Source organism: Akanthomyces muscarius, chromosome 4, assembly GCF_028009165.1.
Source record: "Akanthomyces muscarius strain Ve6 chromosome 4, whole genome shotgun sequence".
Taxonomy (NCBI): domain Eukaryota; kingdom Fungi; phylum Ascomycota; class Sordariomycetes; order Hypocreales; family Cordycipitaceae; genus Akanthomyces; species Akanthomyces muscarius.
In genome coordinates, this window is record NC_079244.1 from 744,280 (window position 1) to 768,961 (window position 24,682).

General features: G+C 55.1%; 9 protein-coding genes across 9 annotated transcripts; 4 read left to right on the top strand and 5 right to left on the bottom strand.

Annotated features, from left to right (window-relative positions):
• Positions 1-1,723: 1,723 nt before the first annotated feature.
• Positions 1,724-2,975, top strand: LMH87_010881 (uncharacterized protein; the record flags this gene model as incomplete). Its single annotated transcript, XM_056199930.1, has 2 exons — positions 1,724-1,808; positions 1,882-2,975. 2 exons carry the CDS (start codon positions 1,724-1,726, stop codon positions 2,973-2,975), a joined length of 1,179 nt encoding a protein of 392 aa, XP_056051830.1.
• Positions 2,976-4,254: 1,279 nt separating this feature from the next.
• On the top strand, positions 4,255-5,163 carry LMH87_010882 (uncharacterized protein; the record flags this gene model as incomplete). The annotated part of the gene is made up of 3 exons (XM_056199931.1): positions 4,255-4,411; positions 4,528-4,636; positions 4,713-5,163. 3 exons carry the CDS (start codon positions 4,255-4,257, stop codon positions 5,161-5,163), a joined length of 717 nt encoding a protein of 238 aa, XP_056051831.1.
• A 756-nt stretch (positions 5,164-5,919) lies between these two features.
• Positions 5,920-6,908, bottom strand: LMH87_010883 (uncharacterized protein; the record flags this gene model as incomplete). The annotated part of the gene is made up of 4 exons (XM_056199932.1): positions 5,920-6,188; positions 6,244-6,278; positions 6,341-6,653; positions 6,746-6,908. 4 exons carry the CDS (start codon positions 6,906-6,908, stop codon positions 5,920-5,922), a joined length of 780 nt encoding a protein of 259 aa, XP_056051832.1.
• A 1,521-nt stretch (positions 6,909-8,429) lies between these two features.
• On the bottom strand, positions 8,430-9,379 carry LMH87_010884 (uncharacterized protein; the record flags this gene model as incomplete). The annotated part of the gene is made up of 2 exons (XM_056199933.1): positions 8,430-8,936; positions 9,014-9,379. 2 exons carry the CDS (start codon positions 9,377-9,379, stop codon positions 8,430-8,432), a joined length of 873 nt encoding a protein of 290 aa, XP_056051833.1.
• A 1,193-nt stretch (positions 9,380-10,572) lies between these two features.
• On the top strand, positions 10,573-12,499 carry LMH87_010885 (uncharacterized protein; the record flags this gene model as incomplete). Its single annotated transcript, XM_056199934.1, has 4 exons — positions 10,573-10,606; positions 10,668-11,359; positions 11,420-11,794; positions 11,849-12,499. 4 exons carry the CDS (start codon positions 10,573-10,575, stop codon positions 12,497-12,499), a joined length of 1,752 nt encoding a protein of 583 aa, XP_056051834.1.
• Positions 12,500-12,517: 18 nt separating this feature from the next.
• LMH87_010886 (uncharacterized protein) lies at positions 12,518-14,796 on the bottom strand (the record flags this gene model as incomplete). The annotated part of the gene is made up of 2 exons (XM_056199935.1): positions 12,518-14,318; positions 14,390-14,796. The coding sequence occupies 2 exons, from the start codon at positions 14,794-14,796 to the stop codon at positions 12,518-12,520; spliced, it is 2,208 nt and encodes a 735-aa protein (XP_056051835.1).
• A 527-nt stretch (positions 14,797-15,323) lies between these two features.
• On the top strand, positions 15,324-16,630 carry LMH87_010887 (uncharacterized protein; the record flags this gene model as incomplete). The annotated part of the gene is made up of 4 exons (XM_056199936.1): positions 15,324-15,414; positions 15,465-15,784; positions 15,840-16,127; positions 16,181-16,630. 4 exons carry the CDS (start codon positions 15,324-15,326, stop codon positions 16,628-16,630), a joined length of 1,149 nt encoding a protein of 382 aa, XP_056051836.1.
• Positions 16,631-16,924: 294 nt separating this feature from the next.
• On the bottom strand, positions 16,925-17,827 carry LMH87_010888 (uncharacterized protein; the record flags this gene model as incomplete). The annotated part of the gene is made up of 1 exon (XM_056199937.1): positions 16,925-17,827. One exon carries the CDS (start codon positions 17,825-17,827, stop codon positions 16,925-16,927), a length of 903 nt encoding a protein of 300 aa, XP_056051837.1.
• Positions 17,828-18,967: 1,140 nt separating this feature from the next.
• Positions 18,968-23,360, bottom strand: LMH87_010889 (uncharacterized protein; the record flags this gene model as incomplete). Its single annotated transcript, XM_056199938.1, has 15 exons — positions 18,968-19,580; positions 19,642-19,734; positions 19,803-20,421; positions 20,479-20,543; positions 20,597-20,647; positions 20,710-20,781; positions 20,870-20,978; positions 21,031-21,366; positions 21,423-21,585; positions 21,638-22,329; positions 22,385-22,508; positions 22,557-22,618; positions 22,679-22,958; positions 23,015-23,235; positions 23,285-23,360. The coding sequence occupies 15 exons, from the start codon at positions 23,358-23,360 to the stop codon at positions 18,968-18,970; spliced, it is 3,576 nt and encodes a 1,191-aa protein (XP_056051838.1).
• Positions 23,361-24,682: the final 1,322 nt, after the last annotated feature.

Below are 24,682 nucleotides of genomic sequence, written 5' to 3' on the forward strand. Positions count from 1 at the left end.
TCGATTTTGTGTAATCAATCAAGAGGAGATGGAGAGGAAGCGAGTGGGAGGGAGCAAGGGGGTGGTGGTTCCAGGTCGGAGGCCATCGTCGCCTTGCAGGAGGACAATCATGCGTGTGGGCGATGCAATTGGCCACGAAGAGTGCAATAAGCTGCAGTAGTAGCATGATGGCCGCCGCAGGGCCTATGGCTGCGGCAAGAAAAAGAGGCCAAGGCGGAAAAGGAAAATTTGGGCCTGCATGTTCGTGTCGGATTCGCGTTTTTTTGCTTCTTGTGCGAAAAAAAGGTTATGCAGGGGCTAGTTTTGCACAACTGTAGACGAGTCCAGTATTGCAGCGGACACGAAAGAATGATAACGAGCGGTCGTGATGATGATGGTAAAAATTGTTGGGATAAAAGAAAAAAAGAAAAAAAAAAAAAGGAAAAACCGTTGCAACAGTTGTACAGAGATGTAGTACCGTTGGAGCCGTTGGGCTGGCTGGGAAGAGGGTGGAAATACCAGTAAGAGGTGCACACAATACAAAAAGTGAGGCGGCCATGCAACACAGAGAGAGCAGCACAAAAACGGTAGGTGAATTGCAGGCCAGTCCTGTGCGATGGTAGGACAGTAACGATACATGTCTTTAGGAATTTTTTTCAATCTTTTCGATGCGGGCAAGGGCTGGTAATTTAACCGCCTTTCCATTGTATTGGAAAAGGGGACTGCACAATAATAATACCGATAATGAGGTCTGCACTAAAGACGCGCCTGGCTAACCCTGGCAAATGCAACGCGCGACGGTTAACTTGACTAGGTACTTTAAGGACCACCTAATGTTGCTGAGTAGGTAGGTAACAGCTGAGGCGTTGCACTTGGAGCCTGCCCCCACACACACCACAGCCGAAAGCCCACAGGCCACTTGCCACTAAACGGACGGCCGCCCAGCGATGAGCCCACTGCAAATCGCCAGCTTTCAGCTTTGCAGCTATGCAATGTAATCTCGTTGCGTGTCTCGCCGTCTGTCTCACACCAAGAGAAGCCTTTCCTCCTTGCCTCCCTTCCAGTTCATCCCACTTTTTCGACAACTTCTATTCGCTTCTCGGTCACCTTGCTAGAAACTAGATAGAAAGGAGCTGCTGAGCCTTCCCATCTCTCGGCCGCACGCTGGCTGAGCTCCTTGCTGGCTTGCTGGCCTATCCTGCGACCTTGGTAGGCGGCCCACCCAACTGTAATACTGCAGGTGGTAGTTACAAGGCACAGCCAGCAGCAGCGTCCTGCTACGCTTTAGCGTTTCGGTCACCGCAGCGGCGCCCTCCTCTGTGCCGCGCACCAAGAGCTAGAGGGTCCCACCGGCGCGCCCGCGTCGTCCTACCACGCTCGTCCCACGCTACACTTAATCCCCCGTATCGCCCCCCCCCCCATCCTGTGTCTCGATCTCTCGCTTCTCTCTTCCTACTCTTTACTGTTACGCCTCACACTTGGTCTGGCGACGAGAGGCAGGAAAATCGTGCAACGTCATTTCGATATTTAAATCGCAGTCTTCCTCGCCAAGTCGAGGAACTATTCTTCACTCACCCACAACTCACTCGAACAAGCAATTCCCTACAAGAAAAAGTCTCAACGCTTCCAACGACTGTAGCTGCTTGATTCGCCCTAGGGAAACATTGGAGATTTCGAACCTTGAACGACTTTTCCTTTTCCTTTTTCTTTTTAAAAAAATAAAACTTTCCACACATCTTGCAAAATGGCCGCCATCGCCAGACAGCCTTTTGCTCCCCTCGACGGTGCCCGCCTACAGGGCCTGTCCAGCACCAAGAACCGCCAGAATGGTAAGAACCCCCACAGCCACCAACTTGCGATACAAAGAGCTTGCTGCACCGAACAAAGCTAACACACCTGCAGCGGCTCCTACCTCTGTCGGCAAGCGCAAGGCCGACTTGCTCAACACCAGCGACTGGGAAAACGTCGACCCAGTCGTCTTCATCAAGCGCGCCAAGGGCGCCCCCTGCGAGAGCATCGCGAAGCCTTCGAGCTTTGCTCTGAAGACGGCCTTTTCACCCGCCGCCTCCTCACCCGCCCTCCCCGACATACTCTCTCTGTCGAGCCTGACCAAGGGCTCGGCCAACCGCCGCACGTTGCAACCCAAGTCGCAGCTCGCAAAGCTGGGTCCGGTGGCTCCCAAGTCATCCCCCGTCGCTACCCCCGCGGGTAGATCCCCTCCTCCCTCCGGAAAGCGCAGCGGCCTGCTTTCCACCCGTCGTCGCCCCGCCGGCCCTCTGTCCCGCATGGACCCCCCTTCCTTCTCCGTGGCCGGCTCCGCCAAGTCGAAGCCATGGTCCGTCGACGGTGCTCTGAAGAGCACCATCAAGCCCGCCACCCGGCACGGCAAGAGCAAGAGCCGTCCGAGCCGCGGCTTGGACGTGATCGGCTCAAAGGCAGCGTGGCACTTTGACATCCACGAGGACACCCCGGAGCAGGAGATGACGAACCTGCTCCAGCATAGCACCTGTGTGCTCGACATCTCCTCGGACGAGGAGACGTCGGCCAAGAAGGAGCGCGAGTCTGCAGACGGCTGCAACAAGGAGAACATCCCCCCTCCTGGTCATGTCGGCCCCAAGCCGAGGCCTTCCCGCGCTGCGCCCCCCTGCGCCACAGCCATGGACTCGGATCGAGACCCGCTGGGCGCCCTGAACACCCGCGACTTTTACGCCGAGGGCTGTGATGAGAATTCCGTGTTCCTCGTCGACGAGGACGAGGAGACCGAGGTCGAGGACAACTCGGCCTTTGCCGGCTTCGTGTTTGCGCCGAAGCTGAAGCCGGCTGCTGCCCTGGATGTCGAGCCCAAGAAGCTCGACGAGCTGGTGGAGAAGCCCACCGAGGGCTCAGGCAAAGCCGCTGTCCTGGAGCCCATCGAGGGCACCGAAGAGAGCTTCGAGCTCTGGGAGAGCGGCAGCGCAAAGGACGAGGATGAGGGCGAGGCCAAGGCCACTGCTTGAATGTGGAAGTTGTTACTGTGAGTGCTCGCCTGCCTCGTGTCTTGAAGACGCGAGCTTGCCTGCACACCACTGAACAATACACATGAAACGGTTGCCGACGCCGAGCCCCCCCACCCCTCGCTCCCCTGCTTGCTTGTACGGCCTCGAAAGCACATGGCTCCCCAAGCCTTGAAGTCTTGGGCGCAGCCAGTGTGAGAGGCCGAGCGGTGCAGCCGGCAGAATGGCAGTCCGTCAAAAGCTATAGCATTTTACCGATGCTGTTTCTTGCTGGCACAAAAAGCACAAGGCGACAAGCACAAAAAAAGCAGCGCCGCCGCGCAGGAGACGAACAACTGCAGGTCCCTGCGAGCCCCAGAGACTCAGACACTCCAGGTGCGTAAAGCTAACAAACAATACAGCTTGATGGAAACGCACGCAAGTGTGCATGGGCTTACGGGGTCCAAGAAGGGACCTGATTGGAACCGGAGAAGCAACAACGTGCAAGTGACGACGTCGATGCGTTGGCGGCAGTCTCGGGGAATTTGGGCTTACGGGGTTTTCAAGGACCTGATTAGGACCGGGGACAGACAGTGCATGTGACGACGTCCATGCGCTGGCGGCGGTCCCGGGACATTCAGACGGGACAGGGGTCCTGGAAAGAACCTGACGAGAACTGTGCGATGGGCCATTGTCATGCATTGACGGCATTTGCAGGATGTGAAAGACGTTGGTCATAAATTGACCCGTCTCGGGCTGCGATGACGACCTGTCATAAACTGATGGCGCCGCAAATTTGTTGCAAGGATTAGCATGTTCTGATTGGGATGTTTCTTGGGACTGGCAATTTGACATTTTGGAAGCGTTGTCTGGCGCGGGGTTTACTGTTTTGGTAGTTTCTGGCCCTTCTGGCCACGAATTCATTGTGTGTTTTTGCTACCCAAATCAACTTGACCCCTCTGTGACTTTTCCAATTGTATGATAATGTAACCGGTAACATGGCATTTTTTCTTTAAATAGTCGTAGTCTTTACGAGATGGCTGATCTTGAACGTGGCATGTAAATACTGCGCTCTGATGAGACAACTGACGAGGATCGTGGTGCCGTTGAAGCGGACCATTTACGCGTTGCGACCCCGCTCCACTTTACACGTCTCCCGTTCGTGTCCTGTGCAGCGTATACTTGACCAAAGCAACCAACATTTCGTCTCCAGACTCAAACGTCTTGCGATTAACAAAAGCACATGCAGGTGAACTTGGTGCCGATCTTCTGAGCCACAAAACCACGAACAAGGAAGGAGGACATGTCGGCAGCCGGTGACGGGACGGCCGCGAAGCCGCAGCGCGGCGCGTTCATTGTCCTCGAGGGCCTGGACCGCAGCGGCAAGACGACGCAGGTGAAGCTGCTCGAGCAAAAGTTTGCAGAACAGGGGCGGCCGGTCAAGCTGATGCGTTTTCCGGGTGAGTTTTGGTTCTTTATTTGGTGGATGGTACTCGCGCAATGAGCGACTCAGTCTTGACGGCGCCGTCTGCTCCCATGAACTGCGCGGTCTTTTTGCTGATGCCGAGATGCACAGATCGCACAACGCAGATTGGAAAAATGATTGACTCGTACCTCAAGAGCGCCGTGCGCATGGACGACCATGCCATCCATCTGCTCTTTAGCGCCAACCGCTGGGAGGCCGCGTACGCTTTCCCTCATCTTTCCCTTTGCCCTGCGTTCTAAATCTACATACTAACATGCCTTTTCTTGCACAAACAGCGAGGGAATCAACGCCGTCCTCGAATCCGGCACCACCATTGTCTGCGACCGCTACGCGCATTCGGGCATGGTCTACTCGGCCGCCAAGGGTAGCCCCGCGCTGCGTCTGCCGTGGGCGCGCGCGCCCGACGTCGGCCTCCCGCGGCCGGACCGCGTCGTGTTCCTGGACCTCGACGAGGAGACGGCGCGGGCGCGCGGCGGCTGGGGCGACGAGGTGTACGAAAAGGCCGAGATGCAGCGGCAGGTGAGGCGGCTGTTTGGCGCGCTGGGGAGGGGAGGCAGGGATGAGGATGGAGGGCTGGTGGAGGGTGTCACGGGCGAGGAGGGGTGGCTGGAGGAGGAAAAGGGGGATCTGAGGATGGTGGATGCGAGGGGAACCGTGGAGGAGGTGGCAGAGAGGGTGTGGGCGGTGGTAGACGGGGTGCAGGGCGTGAGGAGGGTGCTGTCGTGATGATTGATGGGGAGTGGAGATTTCAAGGAGCGACGACGACAACGCGGGGGATATAATTACAAAGTTTATACAGTATAGATTGTAAAAGGCAATAGAGCATGAAAGACAAGAATTCGGAAACTGTTTTGCGCATCTGAAGAGGGAACAGGGTGTTGAGCAGCTTTGGAAAAAGGGACGGCAAGGTTATAATGTTCTGTAGAACCGAGGGGTGTCGACCAGGATACTCTGAGTGGTCTAGTTGGTTCATGGCGTCCGACTGTAATTGCGTAGAAATTGTCATCGGAATGTCGGCGGTTCGACTCCGTCCTCGGAGATTTGGTCCTTGTTTTTTTTTTTGGGTTGGTGTGTTTCTTACCGGGACGTGGGATCTGGTGGCGGGGATGAGCGCGTGACGTATTTTTTTGTGGTGTCAAACTAGAGGTTTACATTCGCCGATGACTCTGCGCTCTCACGTTTGTAAAGGCGGGTTTTGGTTGCAGGCGAGCATCTTCTGCGATCCTCTTTAATTCATGTACTCAGTACAGCCGCATGGGGACGTTTTTCTGGGGGTCAATTGTACGGTGGACTGTCGGGGAAGAGGAAATCCATCTGGTGGAGATTTCCGTGACTAAATTGATTGAATCGTGTGATTTACAACGTCCAATGCCGGTGTAAGCCCCGCTCTTGTACAAGCGGCCGACTTGTATCAAACCGCCCAATGATGACCAAGAAGATGGCAGCTATAACATGTATATTATATTGAAGCCCAGGGCGCAGCTAACGAACGCCCCAGTAACGGTACGCCTGCCATGCCAGCGTCCCCGCCGTCACCAGAATGGCGACCCACGACAGCCCAGCAGTGACGAGTATCCTCCTCGTCACCGCGTCCGCCTCGGCGGCGTCGTTGGCCTGCGGAAACGGGATTTCCGGCACCGGCACGTCCAGGAAATCGGCGAGCGGCCTCCAGCCCTCTCCGAGGTCCATTTCGAGAAAACGATCCTTGGGTACGTTCCTGCGCACCCAGTCATTGTGCTTGTCCAGCATATCTACCGCCGTATCAGCCACACCATCCAGGACCAGACGACAAGACAGCACACATACCTGGTGTAAATTCCGTGCCTATTCTCTTCTCCTCTCTACATTCACCTTGCCGTCAGCGCTGCCTCGGGTCCGTCTACACAAACGCGGCAAAACTCACCTTGTGCCTGCCCAGCGCAGATAGTGCGGCAGCCAGCGCCACGTCGGGCACGGCCAGAGGAGAAGATCCAGAAAGCGCATGGGGATAGAGACGCTCTTCATGATGGGCGCCATGCTCCTGTACCAGCGCGCCGGGTCGCGCGTCACGAGCACCACCTTGGCGTCGGGGTACAGCGCGAGCAGCTCCGGCATGAGCATGTAGGCGGGGGCGTCGGCGATGGCCACGTAGCCGGCGGTGATGCGGCGCAGCCGGGCGAGCAGCTCCGGGCTGTTGCCGTCGGCATCGACCATGCGGCACCATTCTCGCATCCATGCTGGGCTCGGGAGTCAGCATTCTCGGCAGCGCGTTTATTTCTTCTGATGATGAAGGGCTTGGGGGCGCCGGCACATGGCCATGGATACGTACCGTCTTCGCGCTGGAATATCTGGCTGCCGCCGTGGAAGACGGGTCCGTGCAGGAGGTGCGCGAGGGCAATGGAGATGGACGTCGTGCCGGTGCGGGAGTAGCCGGCGGCAATGACCTGCAGACGGCGAGACTTGTCCCGGGGGACCGAAGGGACGCCGCCCATTTTCTGTTGGCGCCGTATGCAGAGTCTAAAGATGAAGAATGGATGTACTAAAGGGCGTTGTCTGTTTGTTTGACGTTGGCACAGGCCGGGGTAAGAGGGGGTCCAGCGGCCGATCTCTGCAAACGGGACCAGCTTGTCTTTGTCGACTTTCAACGCTTCGATGTCGGGGTTACAGGCAAGACATGCGCATGCATTGCGTAGATTCAAGCGTCGTGAGGGTGCATGGGAGGGGTTGAGACGTTGCGACTCTTAAAGCCGATGGCATACTCGGCCTTTTTGTCCTTTGTCCGTTGTTCTGGGTCGCGCGGTCTCTGTTAGTGGTGACGGATCCCACGTCATTCACGCCGGACCCAGTTGTCGGGTTTGGGGATTTGAGAGCCCGCGGACCCGGGCTGTGCAGCTGCCTCTTGCGTGTTTGGACCCTGACCATAATGAAGCCAGCTAATCCAATTTACTACTGGTACATGTGGCATTGAACAAGTGGCAGCGGGGTGTAGAATACATGCACGACTTTGAGCAAGGCAGCTCATTGGACTGGCTAGGTGTCTAGGAAGGAAAATCGGTCTGCCTGTCGCAACGGATCGGGCTGCTATGACCAGGCCAGTAGCCTCACGGACAAACGCGACTAACAAACTCAAGTGAAGACAGGCTTTGACCGCGGGCACCATGCTGTTCAGTTGAGCAACTGAGGACGTGACAAGTGAGTGACAGGGCTCTCGGCAGTGGAAAAAAAAGAGGCTTGCGGCTTGCAGGGGTCGTAAAATATGGGGTGCATTCGTTTACTTTTTCTAGAATGCAGTGCCGCCGGCACATTTTGGACCGCACGTAGCACAGCTCCGACGCCACGAAACACGGCCAAGCCTTTTCCTGTGTGGGCAGCCACCATCGCAGATGGAACGCTGTTGGCTGGTCTGGTGCGGCTGTAAACTAGCTTTGCGACGCGTGCTTGGGCATTTGCTCTCGTCGACTGCCACCAGAGCCTAGGTAGCTTAGGTAGCCACCGCAGCGCCCCGGCTCCGACGGCCAAGCGTCGTCACCCAGAGCACTAATCACGACAGTTATCATTGGGAATAAATGATGGTACGTATGCCGGGCATGCAAGGGAAACGTTAAGAAATCCACCTTGACTGGGCCCTTTTCCGGCCCGATCTCGTCCTGCAGGCATCGCTGCTCCAGAACCACACCCGGACCAGGGCATCGGAGCCCACCTGATTTGCTGACGGATATTCCGCTCATGGGTATCGGGGCCGACAGAAATTGCACCAGCACGCATCGGTGCTCCACTGAGCTTATCTTACAGTGATCAATGTAAATGTCGATTTTTTATTTTCGTATATCCTGTCCCTGAACCCTTTCTAACCCTCGCGCGCCGCGCGTGAAGCTCCGCATAAGCAGGGACCATGACTTCTTGGCTTACATGGCTATGCCGATGACCATGTTCAATGTCCGCGCTGAATCTATAGCCCGCGACCCTTCACGAGGACACATGTGCGTTGAATAAACGCTTCCGGACTTCCTCGTCTAGTTGAACACGACCGTCTTGTGGCCATTCAGAAACACCCTCCGGTCCGCATACCACTTGACGGCCGCGGCCAGCACCTGGCTCTCAATGTTGGACCCCTCCTCGGTCAGCTGCTTCGGGCCCATGACGTGGTCGACGCGGGTGACGCGCTGCTCGATGATGGGGCCCTCGTCGAGGTCGGCCGTGACAAAGTGCGCGGTGGCGCCGATGATCTTGACGCCGCGCTCGTAGGCCTGGTGGTACGGCTTGGCGCCCTTGAACGACGGCAGGAACGAGTGGTGGATGTTGATGATGCGCCCGCTCATGGCGCTGCACAGCATCGGCGAGAGCACCTGCATGTACCGCGCGAGCACGACCAGCTCGACGTCGTGCTGCCGGATGAGCTCGAGGATCTGCGTCTCCTGCTGCGCCTTGGTGTCCTTGGTCACCGGCAGGTGCAGGAACGGAATGTCGTAGCTCTTGGCGAGCGCGGCAAACTCGGGGTGGTTGGAGACGATGAGGGGGACCTGGGCCTCGTTAGCTTGACTTGTGCTGGAACGGTCGAGCTTGATCTAGGTGTGCGCGGTGGAGCGTGCGTGCGTACCTCAATCTGTAGCTGACCAGTCTTCATGCGGAAGAGGAGGTCGTTGAGGCAGTGCCCAATCTTGGACACCAGCAGCAGCACGCGCATCTTGCGCGCCGCAGGGCGAACGTCGTACTCCATCTTGTACTCGGCCGCCAGCGCCGCAAAGGCCGGTTCGAGGTGTGCCGTGGAGGTGGCGTCAACGCCCTCCGCCGCGGGCGCAGGGCCAAAGTGCACGCGCATGAAGAAGCGCTCCGACGCGGGGTCGCTGAACTGCTGCAGGTCCAGGACGTTGTGCCCGTGAGAGGCAAAGACGCCGGTGACGGCGTGGACGATGCCGGGGCGATCGGGGCAGGACAGAGTGAGGATGTGGTCGTTGGTCGCCATTGTGTCTGTTTTGTATTTCCTGTAATGTCACCTTGTGAAGATCAAGTCAAAGAAGTGAGAATGCAAGAGCTTTTTCTGGTCAACAACAAGTGGTATATTAATGAGTGTTGAGCCTCGAAAGCTAGCAAATCTGCGGAAATGGGACTCAAAAGCACGCTTTTGTCCAAGTTCAATGCCTACGAGCAACGGAAAGAGAAGAGAATGTGAGTGAGGAATGAAGGAAGAGTGAGATATAGGTCCGGAGTTGTATGACTCTTTTTTTTTGTTTTGGTTTTTGGTGTGCTGGCTCTTCCGGGAGCGGCATTCGTGTTTTAAATGTCTGGCGATTTTTTGTGCTCCACATCCGGGCTTGGAAGCCCCCCGGTAGCGGCATTGTCGGAGAGAGCTCGGCGTTTCTGGACTGGCGTCATGGACAGAGGCGTTTGCGCGGGGATTTCTCCAGACGCAAAAACGGCGACAAATCAGATTGAATTCGGTGCATCTTTGCCTCGATCTTCGATCCTAATTTAGTATCACCAAGATGAACGATGCGCCGGGAGGGCGGCCGCTGCCATCGGATTTAGGCGGGGCACACTGCAGATGTTTTACCTAACACTTTCATGTTTGTTAGCCGCTTCGCTCAACCTGGGTAAGACACAGGGTACTTGGCTCAAGCTAGCGGCCCGCACCACTTTCCAAAGTACCTCCCGTCGAGCGCTGCAAAAGGGCCCTGCAGCGCACCCCCACGGGCGAGGCTGGCGGCTGGGAGCTGCGCCGTGCTGAAGCCCTGCCTCGTCCAGCCAGCCCGCGCCTGGAACATCTCATCTCACCGTCAATCCTGGGTGGCTTTCACCTGCCAGCGCACCCCGTCCGCATCGCCAGTTCGGCATCGTGTAGCTTTTTTCTCTCTTACCTTGGCCGCTGCAAACCCGGGCTAGGCAACGACTCAGAGCAGCTGGGTCCGTTGGCTGGGTGCGATCCTCCACATGTCTACCCCGCTGGGCTTCATCATGGACCACGACGACCATGAGCTCAACAGGGACGACTATGACTTTCTGACAATAGAGGAGATTGATGCTGCGACCGGAGTGCCGCCTTCCCGCCGGGGCTCGCCCGCCCGTGATGTTCCCATCGCCAGCGATATTACCTGGGAGCAAGGCCTCGCGCCGCTGCGTCCCCATACCCAGATCCATCGGCGCTGTGGCGCATGCCAGATGCCCTTTCACCAATATGACCGCATGCTAGCAAGTAAGTGCTTTTTGATGTGGTCAAATGGAGCCAGTCGCGTTACAGATACTTATGCTCGCAGTAACGAGGAGAGGAGGCCGCTTACAAGTGTATGATGCTCAAACGGCCACGGCGCGGCCGTTTGCTAAACAGTGGTACAAGGTCGGGGCCACGTTTTGCAAACTCCATGGCTGCAGCACCTGTCAAAGCAGCGATGAGAGCGCCACAGTACATATTGACTGCTTTAAGCTCTTTGTTCAGGAGTGCACCGCCCCGGACAAGATTCATCGTTTATGGCAGGCTTCCGTCGTCATGGACCCTTGGGTCCAGTGCAGAGACACTGGTCTGCCTTACAACTTTCAAGAGCGCATGTCCAGCGAGGACGCGGCACGTGCTTGGGATATCCCGCTGGTTGCGCGGCTGCCGCCAGAGATCTGCCTCATTGTCCTCGGTCAGACAAGAGACAGCCTCTTCACCAAGTACATTGCCGTCATGAGCCGCGCGCGGGAGCTCTCCCAGTCTGCCTCGCCCTCTCAACCCCCTGTTTCCATGGCACTCGGCGACATCAAGTACTGGACCCGCGGGATGGCCTGGCCCATGCAGCTGGAGGAAGAAGCGGAAGACGACTTGATCCGAGTCACGATTGATTCTAGCGGCATTCAACAAATTGAACGTTTGGACAAGATCGGAGACCCTATGCACTCCACCCATCTTCGCAAGCTCTTTGTGGTCCAGGAATCGTACAGGCTCGAATCAGTCAAGGCATCACTGTTTGTAAGTGGTACAACTATTTCATTACGACTCCCACGTGTACTGACTCGTTGCTCGTTCTAGGGTGGTCATTGTCGCCTCGTCGTGCCTGATGATGTCAAACTGATATTATGGGATAACCCGATGCCGTTTAAGCTGTATGCCCCGCTACGTCTTCCCCCAGACCACGACTTCGCCAGGTTTTCTTCGATCGACACTACGAGCTGCTTTGGCCTGACGTTCTTTTTCCACGTGGGCCATATTGTTGCGGTGCATCCCCATCTGAACACAGTCTGGGACAAAGACGCACGACGTACATTCGAAAGCCTCCCCATCATGCACCAAAAGGCTGCGCTCTGGATTTATGTTCCTTTTCCAGCTGGAGAAGAGATGAAAGGATACTGTCTGCGGAGCCGCAAAAACAAAGAAGACGATCAAGACATCGGTCCATGCCTCGCTGTACGTATCTTGACTTTTGACTGCCAAATAGCACCCACTAACCTGCCATTGCAGCTGTACATGAAGCAACAAGGTATCATCGAGCTTGGCTACAGATATACCTTGGCAGATGAATACACCATCTGCCGCACCAGTAATAGACCATTTCTAATCCACAACATGCGTACCGGATATCTGCGCCGTCATCCGCAAATGATGGAACAGGAGCAGCTATGCGGCGTCGCGGTTGGCGCCACATACCCTTGCTCGTTCCAGCGCAAGAGCGCTGACCCGTCCGCCCAATCGCATCTGAGTGGGAGCCTCCGGCCTATTCGGTATGAGATTTACTCCACCGCCCGTCTCGAGATGGTCAGGCTCGCTGAGGTCTACAACGACCCGCAGACACATTGCTGCAGAGGCATCATGTTCTACTACGACTGCGGCAAGAGACGAGCCGTCGGGGAATGCCGCATTGGTGTCGACCAGGTCCGCGCATGCGTCAATCCCACACACTTCATGTATGCCGAAAAAGAGTACCTCCTTCCTGGTTCTCGCAACCGCTATGAAGGGACGGTGATTGAAATGGTTGATGATGTGAACCGGGCCTATGCCCGCAACCCAATCATCAACGGCATCTCTGCAGCATGGAGACCTGCCGCCATGTCCGGACGACTGGAGTTTCGATTTGCCTTTGGGTCGACAAATATTCGCGTCTACCGAGAGTAGTCCTCTTGGCCGTCGCCGCTACACCAGCACCAAGTCCATTCGCTCCGGCTTTTGGCACACCCAGTCTGACTTGAGAATCCGGCCCACGCCCTTGCGCACGTATACCGCACCCTTCTTCTCGATCCACAGCACGTTGTACGTCTCCATGCCGCTGATAAACGACTCTGAAACAGCCACGAGCTCGCATGAAATCACAGTCTTGGCGTCCACTGCATGGCTCCCGATTTTCTTGCACGGAGTGAGCACGCCGACGCACTCTCCAGATGCGCCCACGAGCGGGACGCCCTCATCGCCATAGTACTCTAGGACGTTAAAAACGGCTCGCTCCGGCCGCGCATGCAGAAGATGGTGATACGCGCTCCCAGCACCTTCAGGAAACTCGGGCTCGCCTGCAGGTGCTGGGCCGCCATCTTCAAGGCTCATGGCCTCCACGAGCTCCTGCAGCTGTGCCACTGTGGGAAACTTTTTCTCCGACTGCTGCTTCTCCAGCGAGAGCACCGGCTCCCACATCTTCACGTCACCGCGGCAGTACTTCCATCGCACGAGCGGCCGCACCCCTTCCTTGGCCGTCGAAAAATCTGGAAACTCAATCGTGCCATCGTACGCAGCCCACGACCACGTCGGGGCCAGGCCGCCGTCCCCTTGGCGCCGCTGCTTCGGCACGCGCTCCCCCACCATGCCCTCATTGTACCATAGCAGAGCCGTATCAAAGAACATGACTGGTAGACAGCACACGAAGCCCCCCAGAAACGTAGTCTGCAGCACCGTGAGAATGCCCGCAAATGCGTCCATCGAGTCCTCCGGGTAGCTCAGCCTCCGCCGGTTGTACTGACGCACGTGGTCCGCGTAGTCGCGAAACGTCGGGTCCGCGTGGAACGAGAAGCCTTGCGCGACGACGGCCGTGTTGCGCGCGCACTGCGCCTCGACGGCAGCGACGCCCTCGAGCCACACGTTGCAGTGGCACTCCCATGCGACGGCCGCGTCGTCGATCACGATGAGCCGCCGCGAGAAGATCTGCTCCTGAAACGTCCACGCGCGCTGGTTCCACGCCGAGCGCTGCAGGGCGGCCATGTGGCTCTGCACCGCGGCGGCCATGGACCCCGGCCGGCGGACGTACCACGGCGTGTACGGCACGCCGCGGCGGCGGCCGACGCGGTCCATCGGCGGCGTGACGTCCTGGATGCCGAGCAGGCCGCGGTGCGCGCCGCCGCCGTTGGCGACGACAATGGTGGCGTAGGCGTTGGCGTAGATGCTGCCCATGTGGGCGAGGTGCTCCTGCTTGTGGACGTCGTCGTCCTGCACGATGCAGAGCGCGTCGACCCAGAGATACGGCTCGTCGAGGCGGTCCGCAAACTCGATGACATCGGCGACGGTGCGGGCCAATTTGTCAATACCGGCAATCTGCGGCCGTGTGGTTGCGCCGGGCTCCTCACGGGCGATTTCTGGGAGGGACGACGGCACGAGGGCGCCGGCGTGCTGTAGCGCCGCGACGTTGCTCTTGAGCGTCTGGAAGGCGGCGTGCGGGCCCCAGACGTAGCTCAGGGCGAGGTACCGCTGCCCGGGCCGCGCCTCGACGAGGCAGCGCCGTTCGACGTCGACGAGCCACTTGGGGTGGTGCGCAAAGATGCCGCGGCTCTGTTCCGAGAGGTGGCAGTGCGCGGCGTGCTGCGCGTCGCAGTGGTCGAGCCACTGCCGGATGCTGGCAAACTTGATCCACGGCCCCAGGCAGCGCTCCGGCATGAGCCTGTCGCGGAGATCCTCGAGCTTGTCCTCGTAGAGGACCGCAGGGGCCTTGGAGGGGATCAGCGCCTGACGAGCACTGACAAAAGAGAGGTCAAACACAAAGGAAAGAAAAGGCGGAAGCGGGGAGGGCGGATGCGTAAAACTCACTCGTCGATGCGGACAGCCTCGGCGTCAATCCTGTCTGCTTGCCGCATGAGCCTCGTGAGGTCTTCGTCGTCAAACGGCCATTCGGCGACGGTTCGGGACGTGCCGTCGGGATCCGTCTGCGTGCGCGCCCGCTCCTCGAGCCTCGCGCGGATCTCGTGCAGCCACGGGCTGGCCGCGGCGAGGATGCGCGTCTGCTCGCTCGGGTTGATGGCGGAGCGGACGATCCAGCAGGCGCGCTGGCCGACGCGCTCAACGTTTTCGGCGAGGAGCTCGGCGTAGGCGCGCTCGTCGGCGCGCGAGGTTGCCATGTTTTGGAGCAGCCGGGTGGTGTACTCGGCGAGCTGCCGGACCGTGGCCTCGTGGTGGACGGTGAGGCCCTTGTCCATGGGCGCTGGCTGCGTGACCATTCTTTGGAGGTGTAATTATCTTTTGACTATCAGTATCAACTTTGAATAAATTTCTCGATCTAGGTTGGTGTTTTGGTGGCTGTTGAATGCTTTATACTAGAAAGTGCTTGATGGTCGAGATGTGCTGCTCCGCCACTTCAGCTCTGCCCGCCAAGCTGAAACGGGCAAGCTTTGCGGCAGGGCTGATTCGTAGCCATCGTTGCCGACCAGTTGAGTGGTTGCGCTTTACAGCAGACTGTGTTGTTCTTTCTTTGGGTATTTTAAAATTTCCATAAACTTGTTATCGAAACAAACTCCGGGGTCAAAGAAGTAATCAATTCGGTGCAATTTGGTGAGTGGCTGCAGTAAGCTCCCCACTATGGAGCCTCCTCACAGGGACCCTGTTCCTTGCGGCTCAATTTTTTGGAGCTGTCTCCTTTTATGCGGCTGCCTAAAGCCTTGTCTATTCCAGTCACCTTTTTCAATTGAGAAAAAGAAGGAGAAGCTTCTGCAAAATCTTTGTACGCTGTCAGTGAGCGCAGCTAGCCATGGGAGTCGAGGTCAAGAAGCAGCCCAAGTCTACGAACGGGGCAACCAAGCTCTCAGAATGGGCACAATGGCTGGAAGAACGGCAAATATGTAAGACACCAGCTTTCTTCGCAGCTCTGCAGCTAACCGAACAACTTTAGCCCTCTCGTTTGGTTCCATGGCCGCATTGCTGATGGCCCACGGCTACACGCTCGAGGCGGACCATGCCTCGCGGCGGGCCAAGCTGCTCGCTCTCGCGTCATATAATCCGCAGACGGGCAACTACGCCGTGGGACGGGGCGACTTGTACATTGTGCTGTTCTTCATCCTGCTGCTCACGGGGCTGCGCGCGAGCGCCATGAAGCTGGTGCTCTCGCCGCTGGCCACGCGCTGGGGCGTCCAGGGCCGCAAGGACGCCACGCGGTTTGCCGAGCAGGGCTGGATGCTCATCTACTACAACGTCTTTTGGCCAATGGGAATGGTATGCAAGCTCTGATACATGCTGTGCTTTTACCGGTGTGCTGACGCTTACCAAGTACTTGTACTACAACTCGTCGTACTTTCTCAACATGGAAGAGCTCTGGACCAACTGGCCGCAGCGCGAGGTGGGTGGGCTGATGAAGTTTTACACGCTCGCGCAGCTGGCCTTTTGGATGCAGCAGGTGCTGGTCATTCACCTCGAGCAGCGACGGAAAGATCACTGGCAGATGCTTGGGCACCATGTTGTGACTATTGCTCTCATTGTCGCAGAATATGCCTACCATCAAACCAGAGTCGGCAATTTGATCATGGTCTTGATGGACGTGATTGATCTCTTCCTCCCGGTATGTTTCCACCGCAACTGATTGTTTAAAACATTTCGCTAAATCATTACCAGCTCGCCAAGTGCCTCAAGTACCTGGGCTTCACCTGGATATGCGATGTCCTCTTTGGCTTTTTTGTCCTGTCGTGGGTCCTCGCCCGCCACATCCTGTTCGTCGTCACCTGCTGGAGCGTGTACCACGACCTTCCGCGCCTGACGCCCGATGCTTGTTATCGCGGGTCGGCTGAGAATCTCCAAGGCCCGTTCCCCATACCAGACGACTGGACGCGCTTCATCGAGCCGTTTGTGGACCCAAGCGGTGTAGTATGCTTCAGCACCAACATTGCATACGGCTTTTTGGCCTTTTTGATCTCTTTGCAAGTAATGATGATGGTTTGGTTTACATTTATCATCAAGATTATTGTCAAGATTCTGCAGGGTGAGAGGGCGGAGGATGTGCGCAGCGACACGGAGGAGGATGATGAGGAGAATGAGGAGAGGGAGGCGAAGCTTTCGTCAGAATAGCTTTGATCATGTTTATTCTATAACACTAATATTAAATCAAAATCCTAAAATTTTTTTTTTTATAAAAATATGCTTTCCTTCTATCGTGCTTTGTCCTTTGGGTCGATTTCACTAGCACCAGTCGGCCGCCGGAGTGGCCCTACCTAGACAACCCAATTACCCTGCATGACAATCAACGTCGCCCAGTCTTGGATTATTTGACAACGGTGCTGGCTCCAGATGCCTCGAACTTATTTTTATACTAGATATCTATTTTTAGTTATGTATGACCTCTGAAGGCGACTCTTTCTATTTCTACTCCATCTTTGTTGCCATGATCCTCGCACCACCTAGTTGTCCTTTATGGAACAACTCATCGACTGTGTTATAAAAAGTCAACAACAAAGGCTCAGGAGCGGTCGACTGCTTATACTCTGCGGCGCGACCGTGCACAAACTCGGCCCAATCCGCCGTCATATCCTCAAACGTGACATTTCCAAAGCCCGCAGCCTCCAAGTCGGCGACGTACCGCTCTTTGCTCGGCAGATACGGGCAAGACACAATGTCTCGCAGCTGCTGCGATGTCGTCTCATCCAGCGCACCACCCCGCGCAAAAAAGTCCTCCAGGTACATCGTTCCGCCTTCTCGAAGCATCGAAGCCGCCTTGCCGAACACGGCCGCCCGGTCCGGGATGTGCAGGATGCACAGAAACGAGAGGATGTGGTCCACGGGCTGCTCCGGGGCGGCGAGCTGGGTGAAGTCGCCGTTGACGGAGCGCACGTGCGCAGAGAGCCCGTTTCGCGCCGTGATCGTATCCGCCATGTCGTGGATCTCGGGCTGCAGCTCCACGCCTGTCACGTCGGCGCCGTAGTTTTTGTGCAGGAAGCGGCCGGTGGCGCTGAAGCCGGCCCCGATGTCGATAACGCGCGCGCCCGGCTGCAGGTGGATGGCCTTGGCGGCGGCGTGCAGCGCCGCGTCGCCTAGGTAGTGCATACAGTCAAAGGAGGCGGTGTCGGCGAGCTCCCAATGCGATTTCGACTCCAGGGCATCGAGACGCTGGCGCGCGCGCTGCAGGCCGTAGAGGGCCATGTCGGCCACGTTGAAATCGGCGATGTCGCCGGCTCCCGCTGGCGCTGGGGCGGCTTGGCGATCGACGGTCGTGGTAGCTGCCATGATTGTGAGGGATGACGAAATTGGACAATGAATGGAGGAGGGCATGCCGGTATATAAGGAGAATTTTGCAATAAAAGCTGCATCAGCAATCAAGAAGAAAAGCAACCAGAGAGAGGGTCCTCTGAGGCGGTCCCGGCCCAGCTGCGTCTTGTAATTGACCGACACAAGGCGAGAATGTGGGCAACATGCATGCGGTGTCAGTAGTCACACGACGCTGTTCCACAGCGCTGCAACAGCGGCGGTTTATTCATCGTCCGCCGTGCCTCGATAAGGCGTTGTCTCTGGGCTTTTGCTTTTTCCGCAGTCCAGCTGAACGCGAGTGCTGACGTCAAGCGCTGCAAGTAAGCTCCTAGCTTCGACTTGTTGACCTCAACCAGCTTCGTAACACTGATACTCCCCAAGTTTGTTCTCTCGGTGCCTGGCTTGGCAAGAGACCCGCACCAGGCGCATTGGTCTATCGGAACAGTCCCGGGCGATGGGGGCGGCATTGAAGCATGCCAGCGTGATTCGCGAGCCTCTGCAGACGGCAGTTGCATCCGTACAGGAAGATCTGGAGACTCGTGCAGTGACCCGCCCGCCGGGTCAAGACTCGCAAAAGATGCACACGGAGGGGGGTTTCCCACGACGACTCTATCCCGTTCGTACGGTCGGCGATCTCTGTGTCAAGAAGAGCGGGTCGCCCTTTTCGAGAATCTCAATTGCTGTGATAGGGCAAGGCGATGATTATTTGCGCCACCCGGCTGTAATAGCCTTTCTCGGTAAAAGGGCTCCAGTGAGGTTGAAGCGACTTTCAGTCGCTTCGGTGAGTGGCTTCTGTGGATTCACCCCGTTAATAATAGCTGTGTTGGATAGGTATAATTGAATTGTGCTTGTAGTATCGCATTTCTTCTGTCTTCTTATAGAGCCTATATGCTCTATAGGTGTGGCTTATTACCTTAAAAGCGCTCAAACGAATTGAAAATGTTATATCTCTGAAACTGATATTTGGGCTACCATACGTTTGTGAGCATTAAAGGGCATCGTAGCGCTTGCGTGGTCTCCTCACTTTGCTGATATGCCGCCGTTCAAATCCAACTTTACAAAACTTGTCTGCTTCTTGATATACAGCATATATAATAACACGTAAAGAATAAAATAATACAGACCAAAACGAAAATGCACAGTAGGAAATAGCCACTTTTACACCTACACTGCCCCGCCATCTGCCCTGTCAAAGTCCTCATACCATTCTCCTGTGTCTTCATCCTGCCGAAGAATACTGTCCACTCTGCCCTCCCGCATCATCAACACCACATCCGCCGTCTCAAAGCACTGTAGCCGCTGCGCTACAATGAGAACCGTGGCGCCCGCAAATTCTCCATCCATGAAGTCGGACATTTGGAATTCCGTGTCGACATCTAGGCGGCTCGTAGCTTCGTCAATCAGTACAATTCTCGTTCCCGCTCGCCGTTTATGTAAAGCGCCGCGGGCGAGATTTAGAAGTTGCAGATGACCAAGCGAGAAGTGCATGTGCGAAATATCGGCATCGAGGCCACCGCGGCGACTGACAATTTGCCAGAGGCCAACACGAGTCAGCATACTGATGAGATCAACATCCGTAAATCGATCCTCGGTGATGGAGTAGGGATCAACGTTGATCCTCACGGAACCAGAGATAGCAATGCCATCTTCGGTGATGGTGGTAATTTTCGAGCGCAGCACCTCCCGTGGAATTGTCTTGATATCTTTTCCGTCAATTCTGATGTCCCCAGAATAATCAACCATTCTGAGGACTGCCAAGATGACAGAAGATTGCCCGCTGGATGTGTAACTGAGTTAGCTATGGGAACGATGCAGTTCATTATAAAAGAGCGACTGACTGATCGGGGTAGCCTCCCAGGCCAACTTTCTGGCCAGCCTCGATGGACACGTTAGCACCTCTCACGCCATGCCCTGGGAAAACTGCATCATGCCTGGGAAAAGAAACACTGTTAAAACGTTGTTGCTAGTCTGGAGTCAGGCGAAAGTTCATCAAACTTACCCAGCCGTCACAGTTGCGCGCAAAAAGTCGATATCGCCAGCCGATGGCCACTCGCGCTGAGGAGAGCAGTTGTTTTGCCCGTCTTCCTCCTGCGGCGTCTCTTCACAAAATTTTCGAATTCGGGATGCGTTATATAAGCGTTCTTCCATCATGTCCATTGCATCCATCATGCCGAAGGAAAAGTATGCGGTGTCCGCAAGACAAAGCAGGGTCAGCGCAAGAATACCGCGGGATGTTTGGGATGGGAAAACCAAGGCTAAGGAGACAACCGACACGGCCAAGAAGCAATGCCACAGCTCGGCTAAAAGCTGCAAGCGACACAGTACTTGCGCGATAGAATAGTCCAACTTTAAAGTGCAATGCAACCGGACTTGCAATTCGCGCCTTGTTTGCATTTGCTGGTCGAAAGCTCGGATGTGTTCTAGACCAGCCGTCGTTTGTAGCACGAAGGCATCATATGCCTCTTTTGATTGAGAATGGCGAAACCTAAGGCGCTTTTGGGTGGACAAATACGCTCGTTGTGTGACGTAGACAAATACGAGGGATATGATGCCGAGCAAGAAGCCGTACCGCACGCTGAAGGATGTGAGGATGACAACGAAAAGGAGCTGCATTACCACTGTATTCAACAGGATTAGCAATGACCACGATATAGAACTTATTCAGTACGACTCACTAAATGAGGAACGCCCATATGCTGTAGAGAAAAGATGCGATACTCCCTCTAGGTCGTCTTGAAACCTGCGCTAGTCTTAGTCGACCAAAAGCTTCATACGTAAGAGTGTGGCGCGTACAATGTAATTATGTTGGAATGAGAATTGCTTGAGATAAATTCCGGAGTAGCCCTGATAAGGTTCGAAGTATAAGCCAATAATCCTTTGTAGCCGGTGGGTGGACTACAACTTGCCTCAGAAGAGTTTGAACGAGATTACGATGCATTGTCTCGCCGATCACGCCACTCATTTTGAACGAAAGCATCCTAAAAGGTAACGTTGTCAGAGAAATTCATTGACAGACAGCTGAACCGAAGATGTTAGAGGTTAGGTCCATGAAGAAAATTGACTTACGACACCCATGCTCGATTGGTAAAGACGTTTGCAATGCCAATTACGGCGACGTAGCCTATGTACGCTGGCTTGAGCTCTCCAAGGTCGTAAGAGAGCGCCAAGAATAATTCTGTTTTCGACGGTCAAACAATTGACCGAGTCTAACTGCTAGCACGACTCACCAGGTAGGTTTTGCACGAGGCAGGCCAGAATTGTTGCACAAGGCCACGCGCACATTTTGACATATCCAGAGGGTCTCAAAATATAGACTAAGTTGTGGAAATTTTGAATGGTAAAGCCAGCATTCGCGAAATCTTCGTTCTCCTTAGTCGCGAATGTTTGTAGAGCAACAGTACCATCTGAGGGGGCCGCGGGGGCAGACGCGAGAGTCTGGCCGTCGAGCTCAACGAATCCAGGAGTGGGTGTCGAATTGATCAGCCCAGAAAGGTTACAGTGTTCCCATATGCTACCATCTGGTTTCACTTCCAGAATATTGTGAGCGAATCGCAAGTAATTGTCTGCGAGAACAGATCAGCATGGTTACGTGATGACTTCTGCAGGACAGAAAACGTACAGCTATTGGTAGCCATGACCACTGTACAATCCCTTGTAGAGAGAAACCCGGCCAGTCCGAAAAGATTCTCGGCGATGATTGCGGAGGTGGAAGGGTCAACGAAAGAGAGGGCCTCGTCGAATATGAGCACGGCTGATTGTGCGTACAATGCCCTTGCCAACGCCTAGCATTGATTGTAAATCCTGACAGGTCTGAAACAAACATTGGTCACTTACGAGTCTTTGTTTTGCGCTGCGCGTGAGAGCATACTTTGGATTCCCGACAGAAGTGGAGTCACCCTCAGGCCAATGTAGGAAGTCGCCGTCGAGACAGCAAGCTATTATCACGGCCCTGTATCGCTCAGCAATGTATGTATGACCCCAAAGTATTATTTCCCGAAACGTGAGTGATGGAAGCCACGTCAATTGAGCGCAATAACTCATTGATCCACAGGCAATGGTTATGGATCCGGCGGCTGGGGTAATTTCCCCCAGCAGAGTTCGCAAGAGCGTTGTCTTGCCACAGCCGACGGGTCCAGCAACCATGGTTATTCTATTAGATTGGATATGCAAATCAACGTCTTTGAGGATCTCATCACCCTCGTTCAGGGTTATGGTGATGCTGTGTAACTGAATCACCCCCCCGTGTGAGACGTGTGCCGAACTGACTTGGGCAGTCTCAGTGGCGACAATGTGCCGATGCGCATGTAGCTCTTTAAGGGCGAGGAACTTTTGTAGTGACAAAAAAGCCGGAGCGCCTTCCCAGAGCCCTGAAATCGGGAAGCGTTGTGGAATCGCAAACTCTCCCACCAGCTGAACGGCGGTGTAAACCGCGAAGACGCGACCGACATTACTTATGTCCAAGTTTTGTGTAATAAACATACCAGAAGCGAGAATTGTGACCGGAACAACTGTTTTCAGCACGGTGGCTTGGGGGGTTTAGTACACGGGATCCAGGTGGAGGACGGTAGGCCTGCTTCTTACATAAAGCGCACAACGTGAGGTGACCGCGTCGGTATTGAAGCCGAGAGTGTACTTCCTCGATATTTAGTCGCTCAAGATAGTTGGAAAGAACAGTACCAAGTCCCATCATTTTAATGTTCCTTAGCTGTGTGATAACGGTCACATTTGCCTTCAACCTCGCTTCGTAGCTCACCCTGTAGAGGCTATATAAAGAGGCTTTCTCTGCGAAATAACCAGCCTCTACTGCAAAGTAGACTAGTATCCTAAATCAGTGATCCTGGTGCAAAATTCTAATTTCAGTGAATGTATCCTTACTCGGAGCTAAAAGTACAGGAATCAGGCATGTACTTCCCACAAGATGGTAAAGTACAGTGGACCCAATAAGAGCCGAGATAATCGTAACTAGAAACGCCTGGGTGCCGCGCATGTAGTCAACAGCCGACTCAATATCGGCAGAGAGAACTCGCTCTAATGAACTGTCAAGAAACATTTCGGAGTCTAATTTCAGCTTTTTGTCATGAACGGCCATAACTAGCATGGATTTGGTGTATACCAAGACTCTGTTCTGGAGAGTACGAGCGCCTTGCATTGTGATCTGTAGGCGACGCTTAGCTCTTGCGATATCATCTATTTGTCGATGGGCATACGTACCGTGCTCCCCATATATCTGGCGAGTGTAGCAATGAGAGCGGTCCTCATCGTTGGCCCCGAAATGTCGATATGCTGAACAACCCCAATAACATACTCTATGAGCATGACCTGCGCGAACATGAAGCAAAGGTAGAAGAAGTAGAGTATGAAGAAAGACACATGATACCACAATAATGCACGGGTACAAGCTTTAAACAGAGAGTTCTTCGACGATTTGTCGGCTCGGTGTTGTTAGCCTATGCCGGTCTGTGAACACGTGTTATCGCTCACCTGGTATCCAGCATTGCATGAAACGGTCAGCTAAGACCTGCGGGGGTTTCATCCCATTTTCTGGTGTGAGCGCCATCTCACAATAGCTGTGAAGCACTGCTAATGCACGCTTTACCGGCAGCAAGCACAAGCTCCACCCGTCTGGATCGGGATAGCCTTGTAGGTAATGATGGCTCGACCTGCGGCCAAGTACGATAAATGTGATTTTGAGGGCCGTGATCGCACTTTGTAATCTCCATAGATTCCATTGGCCAATTGAATAGCAGTGCAAAGCTGCGCTGATGTCATATATGAGAGTCATGCTCAACAAATGGAAAGGGAGCGCGACAGGTCGAAATGCTAATGCATACTCCGATCTGAGCACAAGGCAGATGACCGAAGTTGCGAGCAACGATAACGAGGCAGCCGGAAAAGAGGCATCTGAACTGAGCGGAGAGCCGTATCTCATGGGCAAAGCGATGGCCTGGAGAGATATCATAACCATAGTAATTGGAACCTGAGCTTTGGCAGTGATTCCGGAGAGCTGCAGCGGCGCCACGGAAAAAGCCTTCTGGCTTAGGAGCGGCGTCAACAGGAGTACCAGCCCACCAGGAACTATCGCAAACATAAGGTGCTCGATTAGCGATGCAAAACCATAGCCATTGGGCCAAACTGCCCACACAGGCTCCATAGCTTGCTGAAGCAGAGGTGCAAGAACGGTGTACGCGTGCGACGTAATCAGAGGCTGGATTAGCGTTTCTGCCGGTACCTTCTTTTTGTTGTGTGGGAAAAGCGTATATCAAGAACACATTGAAATCTTTCAAGAGATCTCCGTAGCCCAGCTCAGCGCAAGCCGCGGGACGGTATATTCTTGATGATACGTTAGGAAATTCGCAGCTGGGCAGTTTGGCGCGAAGAAGCTGGTGGAAGCTCGCCTGCCCACGATGGGAGAGGGGAGGCTGCAGGGGGACACAAGACAGACAGCGCCAGTACACCTGACTCAAGAGCGATAGTGTAGTGACGATGCTAAGGACGTCAATAATCTTGTGAATGTGATTCTTGAGGTTTAATGGTTGAGGCAGAAGTGCAAACGTGTATGGGACGCCTGAGTAGCGCCTAATAAGCCTAGGCCCCCCTCTTCATCGTCAATAACGAGCTGAACCTGGAGAGGGCGAACAAGGTGCTTCCAACGCGCACTCCACTTACAATACCACGCCATCATTTGCTGAGCAGTAGTAATTAATACTTGTCCAGGATTATAGCTATTTGGCACTCCGAGCTGCGGACGGGTATATGCACGGCCCAGTCTAGCTTTGATTTTAGTGCTTATTATTATTACTAACGCTAGTGCTCCTTGCAGTCGAACTGGAGCGACCTGCGATTGTTTGGAGTGCGAACCCCCAGGTAAAGCAACAGGAG